Raw genomic sequence first — 13,036 nt, forward strand, 5'->3', positions numbered from 1 at the left:
GTATGCCGTGTCCAAACGTATGTAGAGCCTGCAAACTATTATGACCACTCTATGGAAATGGTAGACTCTCACGTACACGATGGTGTTCTCCATTTTGCTCTACGCCCCCCACGGGACTCTTCTGAATGTAGCCCATACAAACGAAGTATGGAAGTCGTTTTATGCCAACAAAAATAAGGGATTAAACGTGTTAAAATATATATATATATATATATATTTCCTGAGCTTTCATATATCTCCTAGATATAGAACAGACACTTCAAAACCTTATTCCTTGTGATTTATTTGTTTTGCCATTTATGAATGTGTTAAAGCGTTTCTATAGGAGTAAAGGACAAATTAAATATTATATCAAATAATTAACATATTTTTTCAAAATCAAAATAGCTAAATGATCCATGGTATGACCATCTTTAAAACAATTGAATATGTTAGCTTAGTACCCTACCCCCCACAACGCTAAGACATTGAGGTTTTGAAGAACAATTGCAACTTTATTAAGCTCAGATAACCGCAGTTTTACAAGGTACAAGGATTTACTTACATTATGCAATTCACAATGTTAAGGACCAATGTGTAACAGTGGCATGCTTCCTTATAGGTAAAAACACTGCTTATTTCAAAGGTCATAAGCTACAATACACAAATCTACTGGAGGTGGGGGAAGAAATACTTAAACATCCACAACAAAAGCAACAATGGACAGCCTAACTAATCCAAACAAGGTGAACAAAACTATAACAATGAAAAATATAATACTGTCAATGAACAGAACAAAAAATTTTTTTTTTTTTTATTATTACAAAAGAAAATCAGTTCTCCCCCTCTGGTTTTGTTTCCTTGGCCTTTCGTACCTCCTCAAGCTTCTTATCCTAGAATGAATCAAAAACATGAAAATCACATTAGTTAAACTGATTAGTTAAGTATAACTTTGAACAGTGTGCATGACATTTCAACCAACATCCAATTTCCATAACCTGGGCCTTTCAATTTGAAATTCTCTCAAGTTCAGAATGGCAGAAAAGTACGTCAAGATGTCTGAGAAAAATGGCAGGCTGAGCAGTGAGGCCAACCTTCTCTTTGAATTTCTCATTGAGAGCTGCCATTCGTGCCGTGCGATTCTCTTTGTTGGCTTCCATCTTCTGATTGAGCTTCTCCTCTGCTGTCTTGCTGAAGTTGTTGTTCTCCTCCATGGCTTTCTTCAGAACTTCCTTCTCGTGCTCTCTCTTCTCAGCTAAGTGCTTCAGCACCTCTGCTTCATGACTCTGATCAAATTAGAAAATCAAAGTCACACAGGAAGTTAGTGGTAGGCTAGTCGGACCAAGCCTGAGCTAGAAAATAATAAAATATAAATGAACTAAACCTGTAAGGTGGATGCGGCTCCATTTCCTGATACTTATTTGTGTATATCTGACTGTAGGTACCTTGCGTCTCTCCTCTGCAGCCTCCAGTTTCTTCTGGATTTCCTCCAGGGACAACTCCTTCTTCTCCTTTGGGGGAGGTAGGGGGATTTCACCCTTGGCATCGGGGGCCAAGATTACCTCAAATGCTTGACCTGAAGCACGCTTGTCCAACTCCTTGACCAGGATCTCTGTGAAAATAGGGAATCCATCAATGTTGATACAAGTAGGTATCAAACTGATAATAGCATAGAGTTATAACACCTAAACAATATGATAGTGAAGCTAATTGCATAAAAGTGACTCCAAAATGACACAATACATTATTTACCATGAATTTCTATTCAGCACTAAACAACAAAAAAGGTGTAACTCCCAATATGTTTGGGCTCATTGTAATAGTGTAATAAAGACCTGTCATGTTAACACTTACCTCCAGAGGACGCCATTTCAGCAGAGTACTGAGGGTTGCTTTGCCTGGGAGGAAAAATACAGACAAAGCCATAGGTTTAATGACAGAAAGACAATACAGCAAAGATGCATCCATGCACTAATCAGGAATGAACAGAAACACAGAATGACAACTATTGATTCTGAAGGTGGAGAGCCATGATATGTGCCTAGTAAGAATTCAATTGGGGGTATTGCTGTCTATAAGATGACCGTTGGAGATGGATCACTTGTATTTATGTTAGACATGTAGCATGAATATTAGCGATACAGCAAATGATTGCGAATAGATTTCACAGTACCCTTACTGCACCCGTTCAAAACAACAGCTGGCAAATGTTAAAAATAGTTTTTCAATGGAGACAAAAAGGGTGTGGACATGAAGTCCTTCCCATCTTTGTTTATCAGGAACAAATACCAGAGCATAAATGAAGTTACTAAAATATAATTTATTCTACGTTGCCATTGTCATGGTAAAATCATGTCAGCAGAGAACGTTTTCTTTCCCGGAATTGGATTTGATTATTACACGAAGACAATAAAGGGAGCATTATTGTAAATACAGGTCAGAGAACAATATGAATTTAGCTAGCTAGGTGTGGTCTGAATTGACAGTCAGATTGGAGAGCATTCAAATTCAATCATTGCAATTATTGAGTTAAAGCCAATTCCTAGCTAAGGGCAGAGGCGTTCCTACGCTAAGACCAGCTTCAAAACAAGACACCAACCCTAACAAAGACTGAATACAAACGACCAACAGTAATCTATTCATGTCGATGACAGCATGACAGATTTCAATTTCATGAAACCTAAAAACAAATACACAATTATGAATCATTACATTATTTAAGATTTTACAATATCACACATTAACTTGACATAGCTAGACAAATACCACCGACACTGATATCCATCTCAACCCACCTGCAAATGTACGAATAGCAAACTGGTGCTGAGGAGACAATGGACTCGGGTACACTGTCAGCTCAGCAGGGGCACAGACACTGGCAGACAACCTGAATATATTAGCTAACTAGCTACTGCAGGCTGAAACCCCTCTTCACATGTAAGTTAGAGCACAGCAATGTGTCCATAGTGGTGTCGAAAGTCAATGTTTAATCGTCGATTGACGACATAGGAATTGAGGAAAAAGCGCAGACCGAGGCAATGTGATCACTCCCACCTAGTCTCCATCCCCAGAGTCATGCGCTGCGTAGCTGGCTAACGTTAACTATCTGAACAGCTATTAACTATGTTCAAGGCAGCTAGTTTACATTATAGGATGCTCAACTGCCATACATGTAATGACAACGAAGTTACTTACCCCAAAAAGGACAAACATCACTGAAAACGTAATGATTGCCATCAATATATCTCCAATGATTACCGTTATAAGCATTTTTAAACCTACCTTCAAATGCTGAAAAAGTGGTGTGGTCGCGCCTTCTTCACTGCCTGCCTCAGCACCGTTCGCGCAACAACAAAAAAGGACCGAAAGACTAAAGTAAACTTGTCACATCTCGTTCTCTACTCCCATTGGTCCTAATCGTCCAATCAATAATGTCGATTTAGCGTGCATTCGTAAATTACTTTTGGCTATCTACTCCGATTTCCAAAGCGCTCTCGTTTGAGTGTGCCAGGGCACAGAATAACTGATTAATTTACGAACGCGCAACACCGTTGAATATGACAGGTGTCAGTCAAGTTTGGCAGAAAATTGAATTCAATTGTTGCTAGCAGCACAGTTAGTCACTAACGCTCTATATAGGATGAAAACAGTTTAACTAGCTCTGCTAGGGCGAGTAAAATGTTCAGAGTGAGGTGTTCTCTCATTTGTGTCTGGAAGTAGCTAGCAAGCTAGTCAACTTTAGCCAGTTAGCTTGGGCGCTTGGGGGTGGTTGGCTCGTAGTGGTGACATCAGACCGTCTAGTTAAGTAGGAAATAGAAAAAGCCTGTCTATCATGTTCATTGATTGGGTTAAGGAGTTCGTTAAGACGAACCGTCACTCCAAAACTAGCGGACCAATGGAGACTCATTGTCTGCGCCTCCCCCTAACCCCGCCTTTCTCGGGAAAATAATGCCAAAACTCGCAATTGAAAAGACTGGCAGCGAAAGCAAAGCAAAGAAACAGACGTCGAAAGTAAAGATACGAGTAGCGTAACCAAAAGGTAGTACATGCAGGCAAGAGTGTAGGCAAAATGTATTCAATTAGATTGGTTGCTGGGAAAGTTTAACCGAAAATGATTTTTGCATTCGTTTTCAAGTATGCTTTTTAATCATTTGTCATAGAGTTTTGCTCTCGCTTTAAAATGATTTGTTTACACGATTTGGGGTTTTGCGTTTGATGTCTTATTTTTGTTTACAATTCTATACATTTTGCTTTCAATTGTTTGGTTTTTGATTTCAACATCCATTATTTCACCCGTCCTCAAATATAATCTTTACATTCTGAACTTTATATTTCATGTTCACAATTTATTTTATTTTGAATTCAATGCATATGGCGTGAAATTGACCCCATAGAAATGCATTTACGAACGGACCCTAATGAATCGATGTTCTCAGCTGGAATGAAAACAAAAGCATGAGACAGGGTTCCCAGGATGGATACAGTAGCCTTCCATCATCAACATAAATAGTTACTCTAGCTGGCTTTCTAAACCTATCCCTCAGTCTTCTAAACCCACTGGCGCAAACATTGCTAGACTTCCTGGAACGCTTGTGAGACAGATCAGGCAGACACAAGGGGCTAGGGTTCCGGTCAAGAAGCACAGTTTCGACTGCTCCTGCAAATTTGCTTCGGTACTGCAGTATAACGGACGCCTGGCCCAGAAAGACAATTTCCATACATGGCCACATAGACATATAAGATGTGGTGTAAAGTACTTAAGTATAAATTCTTTAAAGTACTACTTAAGTCGTTTTTTGGTGTATTTACTTTACTATTTACATGTTTGACAACTTTTACTTTTACTCCACTACATTCCTAAAGGAATGAATGTACTTTCTGGTCCATACATTTTCTCTGACACCCAAAAGTAAAGGCATCATTGAATGAGTGAGTTAATCCAATCCTAACATGGGTTTGTTGTACTTCTCTGCATGCAATGAAGGATGTCACAGACTTGTATCTTTGAATTTCCTATGCTATTTAGACATTGGTTGGCATCCACCCAAGTAAGGATTCCTGCGCAAATGTATTTGTGCAGAAAAAGCTGTAACTTGGTAATGGTGTATATTTTTATATTATATTTTGGATATAATATAATATTTTATATTATTTTGAGTATATATTTTTTATCCAGGTTGTGTCTCATTGAGATAAAATCTCTTCTAAGAGACCTGGTTCGAGACCAAGATGGCGTGCGGGGGAGGGGGGTGTCATGACTGTCCTGTGAGGATTGGAATGGGTCAGATCAGCTTGGCAATCGATGACAGTAACCAGATCTTCTCTCACCCACAGAAGAGGGGAGGAGGGAACTGGGCCGGTTGGACAGTTCACACCCTGTTGTAAATTACAGGAAAAGAGGACTCTGTTGTCCCCTCCAGTATGAGCCAACAGAATGTCTTTCCTGCAGAAACTCTAACAACATTCACAAAAGTGAATACTGGAACAATATTTCTAACATAAGAATGTGGGGAATGGTCAATGGTGATCTAAAGAATAATAATTTCATATGGGTTTTTATTTTGTGATGTCATTCAAAATGGTATAAAGGAAATACTGTAACTTGGAAAGTATATCCCCTTTATCTGTCAAGTTTCCATCCAATACGTTGTGCATATAATATTGCAATTTGTGAAAGTATTTTTGTTCGTTTTTTCCAACTGCTTACACACGTTTTCAAAACTGTCTCCTTTTTTCAAAACTCTACACACAATTCCCAAAACTGCACACACAAAATACAAAATGCCTCACATCTCCTTCAAAATGTAACACTGCATTCAAAATGCCATAAACACATGTCAGAATGAAGCATTTGCATCAAATGGCAAACACTGCTTTCATAATAGTACATTTTTGGATATACCATGTAAACACTGTTCTAAATCTAAAGCTCTTTGGTCTTTCATAGGCTTATATCTACATTTCAATACAATGTTCTACAGTGAAAGTAATCTGCTCAGAGGGGTAACAAGTACACTGTAAACACCAATGCAATGTAGAAACAGAAAATATTTATTAGGCCAAACATTACTGTTGTATACAGTAGCATACAACAAAACCATAGACATATGTAAACCAAAAGTATATTCTTTAGAATACAGTAAAGAACACAATTGTGTGTGTGGGGTCCCGGGGGGGCAGTCCAGGAATTGGTAGGGGGGGGGGGGCAGTCACCAGTGCTAAGCTATGCTTCATCTCTTCTCCGGCCTGGGTCTGGCCACAATACTTCGTCCATATCACAAGATACGTTTTCTCTTGCCAAACAACGAGGGAAGTATCTCCTAGCATGGCGTATCCAACCTTGGACAGAGGCAACATCTATGTCCCCACATGCGTCCTCCATTGCCTGGAGAAGCGGCATGCGGGCATAGGGTTGGCGATCATACACTTTCCAGTGCCAGGCTGAGAATAATTCCTCTATGGGATTTAGAAAAGGTGAATATGGGGGTAGGTACAAAACTACAAATTGTGGATGGGTGGCAAACCAGTTTTGGACCAGAACAGCCCGGTGAAAACTAACATTGTCCCATAAAACCACAAATCTAGCAGGCTCCTGATCTGGATCAGGGACAAGCATTGTGTAAATTGCATCCAGAAAAGTGAGCATATGGCCGGTGTTGTACAGACCCAGTATTTAACAGACATTGTGATGGAGGACCCCGTTTTGAGTGATGGCAGCCCATATAGTTATATTACCCCCACGCTGTCCAGGGACATTGGTAATTGCCCTCTGTCCTATTACATTTCTTCCGTGGCACCTGGTTTTGATGAGCTTGAAGCCAACCTCATCCACATAAATAAATTCATGGCGAATTACATGGGCATCTAGCTCCAATACTCTCTGTAACAGACAAAAGGATATACAGATGAGTAAATATGGTATGTCTGAAGTACTGGAAGTAGTGTTGCATACATACCTCTACAAAATCATGTCGCATATTCTTGACTCTGCCAGAGTTTCTCTCAAATGGCACCTTGTAAAGTTGTTTCATCGTCACTCGGTGCTGTTGGAGGATGCGTTTTATGGTCGACAGGCTTACAGCATTGATGTTGTTAAATATGGTGTCATTATTCAAGATATGCTCTCTTATCTCTCGAATCCTAATTGCATTGTTGGCCAAAACCATATTTATAATTGCAGTCTCTTGTACATCTGTAAACAAGCGTCCTCGTCCTCCATGATGTCTTTGCCTTTCCACTCTGTACAGAATTCAAACACAGTATGTGTTCAGCATAGGAACTGTAAACAATGTACAAAAAAATGTAGTACAGCATGATAACCAACCTCATTCATTCAATGCAGTGCAGTAAATGGATGGCTTAGAGTTACAAATGTTTATGCAATACTATGCAGTCATACGTATTTTACAGTACATTACTGTAATGCTACAATAGTCATTAGATAGTTGCATACCTGTTCTCATTTCTCAAGGTTCGAATTATGGACGCCACTGTAAATCGACTCTCAGTCCAGCCTCTCTCATGGTCAAACCGTGGTTGATCACATGATCAACAAGTGTTGCCCTAATCTCATCAGAGATGGCTCTCCTTCCTTCTCTTCTTTGCCCTCGTCCTCTTCTTCCTCTTCCTCTTCCTCCTACTCCTCTTGCTCTCTGTCCATTGTTGGCATCCATTGATCAAAATAGGTAATCTGACCTTTGACCTATTTATAGGCCTATACTACAGTAAAGCAGTGATTGGTTAGTGATGAGTTAAGCTATTAGTGTTTGCACATGTGAGGAGTGTGTGTGTGACCTGGTGAATAAGTGTAGCATTTTGATTGGTTGTGTTTGGAAAAGGAAAGCAAGTCACTTCCTGTTAGAGAATTGTGTGTAGTGTTTTGAAAAAAGTGTTTTATGCAATTGACAACTGAGTCAAAGGCTGAGAAATAGCTTATGGTTTTGGGTATTTGGTGTGTAGTTTTGCACTTTGAGTGAGAGAGTGTCAAAAAATATGTGTCAAAAAAACACTATTGGATGTGTCAAATAAGCTCGTTGACCAATCGGGATCGGAATATGACTGCATGTCACGTCATAATTTAACGGTTCATACATTTTTTACGGAGTTATTACACATTGATTACACTATCACTCGTATTTCATATGTCACAACAATTCATCGATACGTATGCTATGATGCTGGTAAAGTTGTCGCGCACCTACAGTGCTGGTCATAAAAAAAAGCTAGCTAACTCATGGATACAAACAATGTTCGTCCCCAAAAACATAGCAAAACAACAATCTGTTTCAGTAGCTATAGTTAGCTAGCTAATTATATAGCAAGGTGTCATCATCTAAAATAACCATAATTTATAAGACAGTTCTTATTTGATTAATGGTGTTCGGACCCATCTATGTGAAGCTAGCCACAATAAGGATTAGCCACAATAGTGGACTTTGCGGTTAGCCTTCAAAAGAAAAGTATGGCATGGTTGTAAAGTCGTCTCAAATAAAACTGTGAAGGACCTCGGCGTTACTCTTGACCCTGATCTCTCTTTTGACGAACATATCAAGACTGTTTCAAGGACAGCTTTTTTCCATCTACGTAACATTGCAAAAATCTGAAATTTTCTGTCCAAAAATGATGCAGAAAAATTAATCCATGCATTTGTTACTTCTAGGTTAGACTACTGCAATGCTCTACTTTCCGGATACGCGGATAAAGCACTAAATAAACTTCAGTTAGTGCTAAATACGGCTGCTAGAATCCTGACTAGAACCAAGAAATTTGATCATATTACTCCAGTGCTAGCTTCCCTACACTGGCTTCCTGTTAAGGCAAGGGCTGATTTCAAGGTTTTACTGTTAACCTATAAAGCGTTACATGGGCTTGCTCCTACCTATCTTTCCGAGTTGGTCCTGCCGTACATACCTACACGTACGCTACGGTCACAAGACGCAGGCCTCCTAATTGTCCCTAGAATTTCTAAGCAAACAGCTGGAGGCAGGGCTTTCTCCTATAGATCTCAATTTTTATGGAATGGTCTGCCTACCCATGTGAGAGACGCAGACTCGGTGTCAACCTTTAAGTCTTTACTGAAGACTTATCTCTTCAGTAGGTCATATGATTGAGTGTAGTCTGGCCCAGGAGTGTGAAGGTGAACGGAAAGGCTCTGGAGCAACGAACCGCCCTTGCTGTCTCTGCCTGGCCGGTTCCCCTCCACTGGGATTCTCTACCTCTAACCCTATTACAGGGGCTGAGTCACTGGCTTACTGGTGCTCTTTCATGCCGTCCCTAGGAGGGGTGCGTCACTTGAGTGGGTTGAGTTACTGACGTGATCTTCCTGTCTGGGTTGGCGCCTCCCCTTGGTTTGTGCTGTTGTGGAGATCTTTGTGGGCTATACTCGGCCTTGTCTCAGGATTGTAAGTTGGTGGTTGAAGATATCCCTCTAGTGGTGCGGGGGCTGTGCTTTGGCAAAGTGGGTGGGGTTATATCCTTCCTGTTTGGCCCTGTCTGGGGGTATCATCGGATGGGGCGACAGTGTCTCCTGACCCCTCCTGTCTCAGCCTCCAGTATTTATGCTGCAGTAGTTTGTGTCGGGGGGCTAGGGCCAGTTGGTTATATCTGGAGTACTTCTCCTGTCTTATCCAGTGTCCTGTGTGAATTTAAGTATGCTCTCTCTAATTCTCTCCTTCTCTCTTTCTTTCTCTCTCTCGGAGGACCTGAGCCCTAGGACCATACGTCAGGACTACTGGGCATGATGACTCCTTGCTGTCCCCAGTCCACCTGGCCTTGCTGCTGTTCCAGTTTCAACTGTTCTGCCTGCAGTTATGGAACCCCTACCTGTCCCAGACCTGCTGTTTTCAACTCTTAATGATCGGCTATGAAAAGCCAACTGACATTTATTCCTGATTATTATTTGACCATGCTTGTCATTTATGAACATTTTGAACATCTTGGCCATGTTCTGTTATAATCTCCACCCGGCACAGCCAGAAGAGGACTGGCCACCCCTCATAGCCTGGTCCTAGGTTTTGGCCATTCTAGGGAGTTTTTCCTAGCCACCGTGCTTCTACACCTGCATTGCTTGCTGTTTGGGGTTTTAGGCTGGGTTTCTGTACAGCACTTCGAGATATTAGCTGATGTACGAAGGGCTATATAAAATAAACTTGATTGATTGATTGGCATAATTCTACTATTTGTATTAATTTGCATCGCTGTCAATTACATACTTTTTTTTAAGGCAAACCGCAAATTCCATTATTGTGTCTAATCCTTATTGTGGCTAGCTTCACAACACATAACCCGGTCCGGTCGAGCCTCAATAGCCAGATGAAGCTAGCTGGCTGCTTATAACGTTACCTTTGGGCAACAGGGTTAAGTAGCTGGCTAGCTATTTATTTTCATGAACTGAAGTTCAATTTCAATAGGCGAACAACAAGTGGCAACCTAGCTAATACTTACTCACAATGATTCCTAAATCATTCCTAAGAATAATGAAAATGACTTCACTTTCTACTGGTCATTGTTTTCATGCTGGTTGTATTTGGTGCTAGCTAGGTACCAAGCTAAAGCTAGCTATTCCAGAAGTTGCGGTCGATCAAATGATGCTTTATTACCAACGTGGTATTGTACACATCGTTCGTGGCCTGTGTTTGCTTGTTTGCAGACTTTTTTGGTACAGCTTTGACAGTGCTACTGTATCTTTTTTGACACGCAAAGACCCAAACAGCGTTCCATAGTATGTATGTTGTGAAGCTAATAGCAGTGATGCTATTACTGTGTAACTCCAGTAGGTCAACGTCTGAAAAATAGCGCACTTGGTAGTGTGTACTAGTGCTCGACCAGTCTGCGAAAGCCAACATCACCCACGACAGAGAACGGTTGATTGTCAAGGACAATGAATTCCATTATCTTGGCTTTAATGGATTTCACCTTTGAGCTGTCTCGCTGAAATGTTCTTACTCTTTCAAATGACTGCTCGACTTGATGACTGTTCGATCTACACAGCAGACATTGTGGGCTAGGTTAGGGATGCTGTGTTGCACGTGTAGCACAACATTTGATGTGGCGTCATTACGTCATGTACCTACGTTATATAGGTATGCACGGCAGCTTTGACATCGGTTTTTAACATCGGTGTTTAACTAGACATCGGGCCGATACCGATGTTGGCATTTTCAGCTAAAATCGGCCGATTCCGATATGTTCACCGATATATTGTGCATCCGTAGAGATAACTCCCCTCTCTGACAATCACTGGTACGGCTGATTAGCTGTCCTAAGTCAAATATCTAGAAAAGCAAACTCTTCAAATCATCCTACTGTAATCAAATCACCGTAGTACGTTACTCTCATCACCAATGGGAACCGTCTACTGCTGGCTAACTACTTCCAAGGAGCATCTTCCAGAGTGAATAACAGTAAGAAGACAGGAAAGGGGAGACCCCTTTCAGACAATCAGAGCCATACAAGCCTGCAGCTGAAAGGCAAACAACCTTCTTAAGAAGGCTGGTTCCGACAGAGATATACAGCGGAGATATACGGCGAACGAAGGCATTCACACGTAACGTTCAATACATTCATGATTTCTTACTTCAAACGGGCAGCGGTTCATGTGCAAAGTAAATTTACTGTGAGAATAGTTCTAAAATGTATCAACGATAAGTGTCCCTCTTTCTCTCTCCCTCTCTTAATTTTCATGCCGCCATATGTTGTCAGTCCTCTAGGGACATTTTTCTCATGTATTAAGTGTGTATGTTTATTCTGTGTTATTATTTAGTTAGCTAGTAAATAAATAATGAAACCAATATGTGTAGTACTGAATCATAAGTAGGGCTGGAGTTTTGGCAGATGCATGAGGTTATGTCACGGTCGTTTGTAGAATTAACGGACCAAGGCGCAGCGTGCATAGAGTTCCACATATTTAATTAAAGAAACTCACCAAAACAATACAGAACAAAAACGAAACGTGAAGTCAAATGCAGTGCACACTGGCAACTACACACAAACAAGATCCCACAAAAACCCAGTGTAAAAAGGCTGCCTAAATATGATCCCCAATCAGAGACAATGATAAACAGCTGCCTTTGATTGGGAACCATACCAGGCCAACATAGACAAATAATAACCTAGATAACCCACCCTAGTCACACCCCGACCTAACCAACATAGAGAATAAAAGGATCTCTATGGTCAGGGCGTGACAGTATCCTCCCCAAAGGTGCGGACTCCGGCCGCAGAACCTGACTCATTAGGGGAGGGTCCGGGTGGGCATCTAACGTCGGGGGCGGCTCCGGTGCGGGGCGAAGTACCCACTCCGCTCGCGGATACGTCAGCTTCGGTGGCGGTTCTGGTGCGGGGATCATCGCCGGAAGCTCCGGACCGTGGATCATCGCCGGAAGCTCCGGACCGTGGATCGTCGCCGGAGGAACCGGACCGTGGGTCGTCGCCGGAGGGACCGGACCGTGGATCGTCGCCGGGGACTCCGGACCGTGGATCGTCGCCGGGGACTCCGGGGACCGTGGATCATCATTGGAGGCTCCTGACCGGGAACCCTCGCAGGAGGCTCCTGACCGGGAACCCTCGCAGGAAGCTCCTGACCGGGAACCCTCGCAGGAGGCTCCTGACCGGGAACCCTCGCAGGAGGCTCCGGACCGGGAACCCTCGCCGGGGGCTCTGGACTAGGAACCCTCGCTGGAGGCTCCCGCCTTGGCGTGGGACTGGACGCCGTGCCTTGACTGGACATCGGCACAGAGGAAGGCTCCTGCCATGGAGCTGGAGGTTCTGGACTGTGGACCGTCACAGGAGGTTCCGGACTGTGGACTCGTCGCCGGAAGCTCTGGACTGGGGACCGTCACCTGAAGCTCTGGACTGGGGACCGTCACCTGAAGCTCTGGACTGGGGAGGCGCACTGGAGACCTGATGCGTGAGGCCGGCATTGGTGGCACCGGACTGGAGTCACGCACTTGAGGGAGAGTGCGAGGAGCAGGCACAGGATGTACCTGACTGGGAAGGCGCACTTGAGGGAGCGTGCGAGGAGCAGGCACAGGACGTACCTGACTGGGAAGGCGCACTT

The 13,036-nt window shown here is 42.5% G+C and overlaps 1 protein-coding gene across 3 annotated transcripts; it reads right to left on the reverse strand.

The window, feature by feature from the left end:
* Nucleotides 1–473: 473 nt before the first annotated feature.
* Nucleotides 474–3,755, reverse strand: LOC139564165 (stathmin-like). 3 transcript variants are annotated; one of them, XM_071383405.1, is made up of 5 exons: nt 3,262–3,755; nt 1,834–1,877; nt 1,425–1,591; nt 1,074–1,265; nt 474–872 (listed from the first exon to the last, which is right to left on the reverse strand). In XM_071383405.1, exons 2-5 carry the CDS (start codon nt 1,847–1,849, stop codon nt 813–815), a joined length of 435 nt encoding a protein of 144 aa, XP_071239506.1. In that variant the 5' UTR covers nt 1,850–1,877; nt 3,262–3,755; the 3' UTR covers nt 474–812. The 3 variants fall into 3 exon arrangements, with proteins under 3 accessions (XP_071239506.1, XP_071239509.1, XP_071239508.1); XM_071383408.1 differs by having other exon boundaries at nt 3,175–3,273; XM_071383407.1 differs by lacking the exon at nt 3,262–3,755 and adding an exon at nt 2,775–3,058.
* Nucleotides 3,756–13,036: the final 9,281 nt, after the last annotated feature.

This window comes from Salvelinus alpinus, chromosome 35 (genome assembly GCF_045679555.1).
Source record: "Salvelinus alpinus chromosome 35, SLU_Salpinus.1, whole genome shotgun sequence".
NCBI classification, from domain to species: domain Eukaryota; kingdom Metazoa; phylum Chordata; class Actinopteri; order Salmoniformes; family Salmonidae; genus Salvelinus; species Salvelinus alpinus.

Excerpts from the sequence above, each read along its gene's own strand:
- LOC139564165 (XM_071383405.1), bottom strand. Across the intron at positions 1,266-1,424 it reads CTGCAGAGGAGAGACGCAAG|AGTCATGAAGCAGAGGTGCT; the intron begins GTACCTACAGTC and ends TAATTTGATCAG. Across the intron at positions 873-1,073 it reads ATGAGAAATTCAAAGAGAAG|GATAAGAAGCTTGAGGAGGT; the intron begins GTTGGCCTCACT and ends GATTCATTCTAG.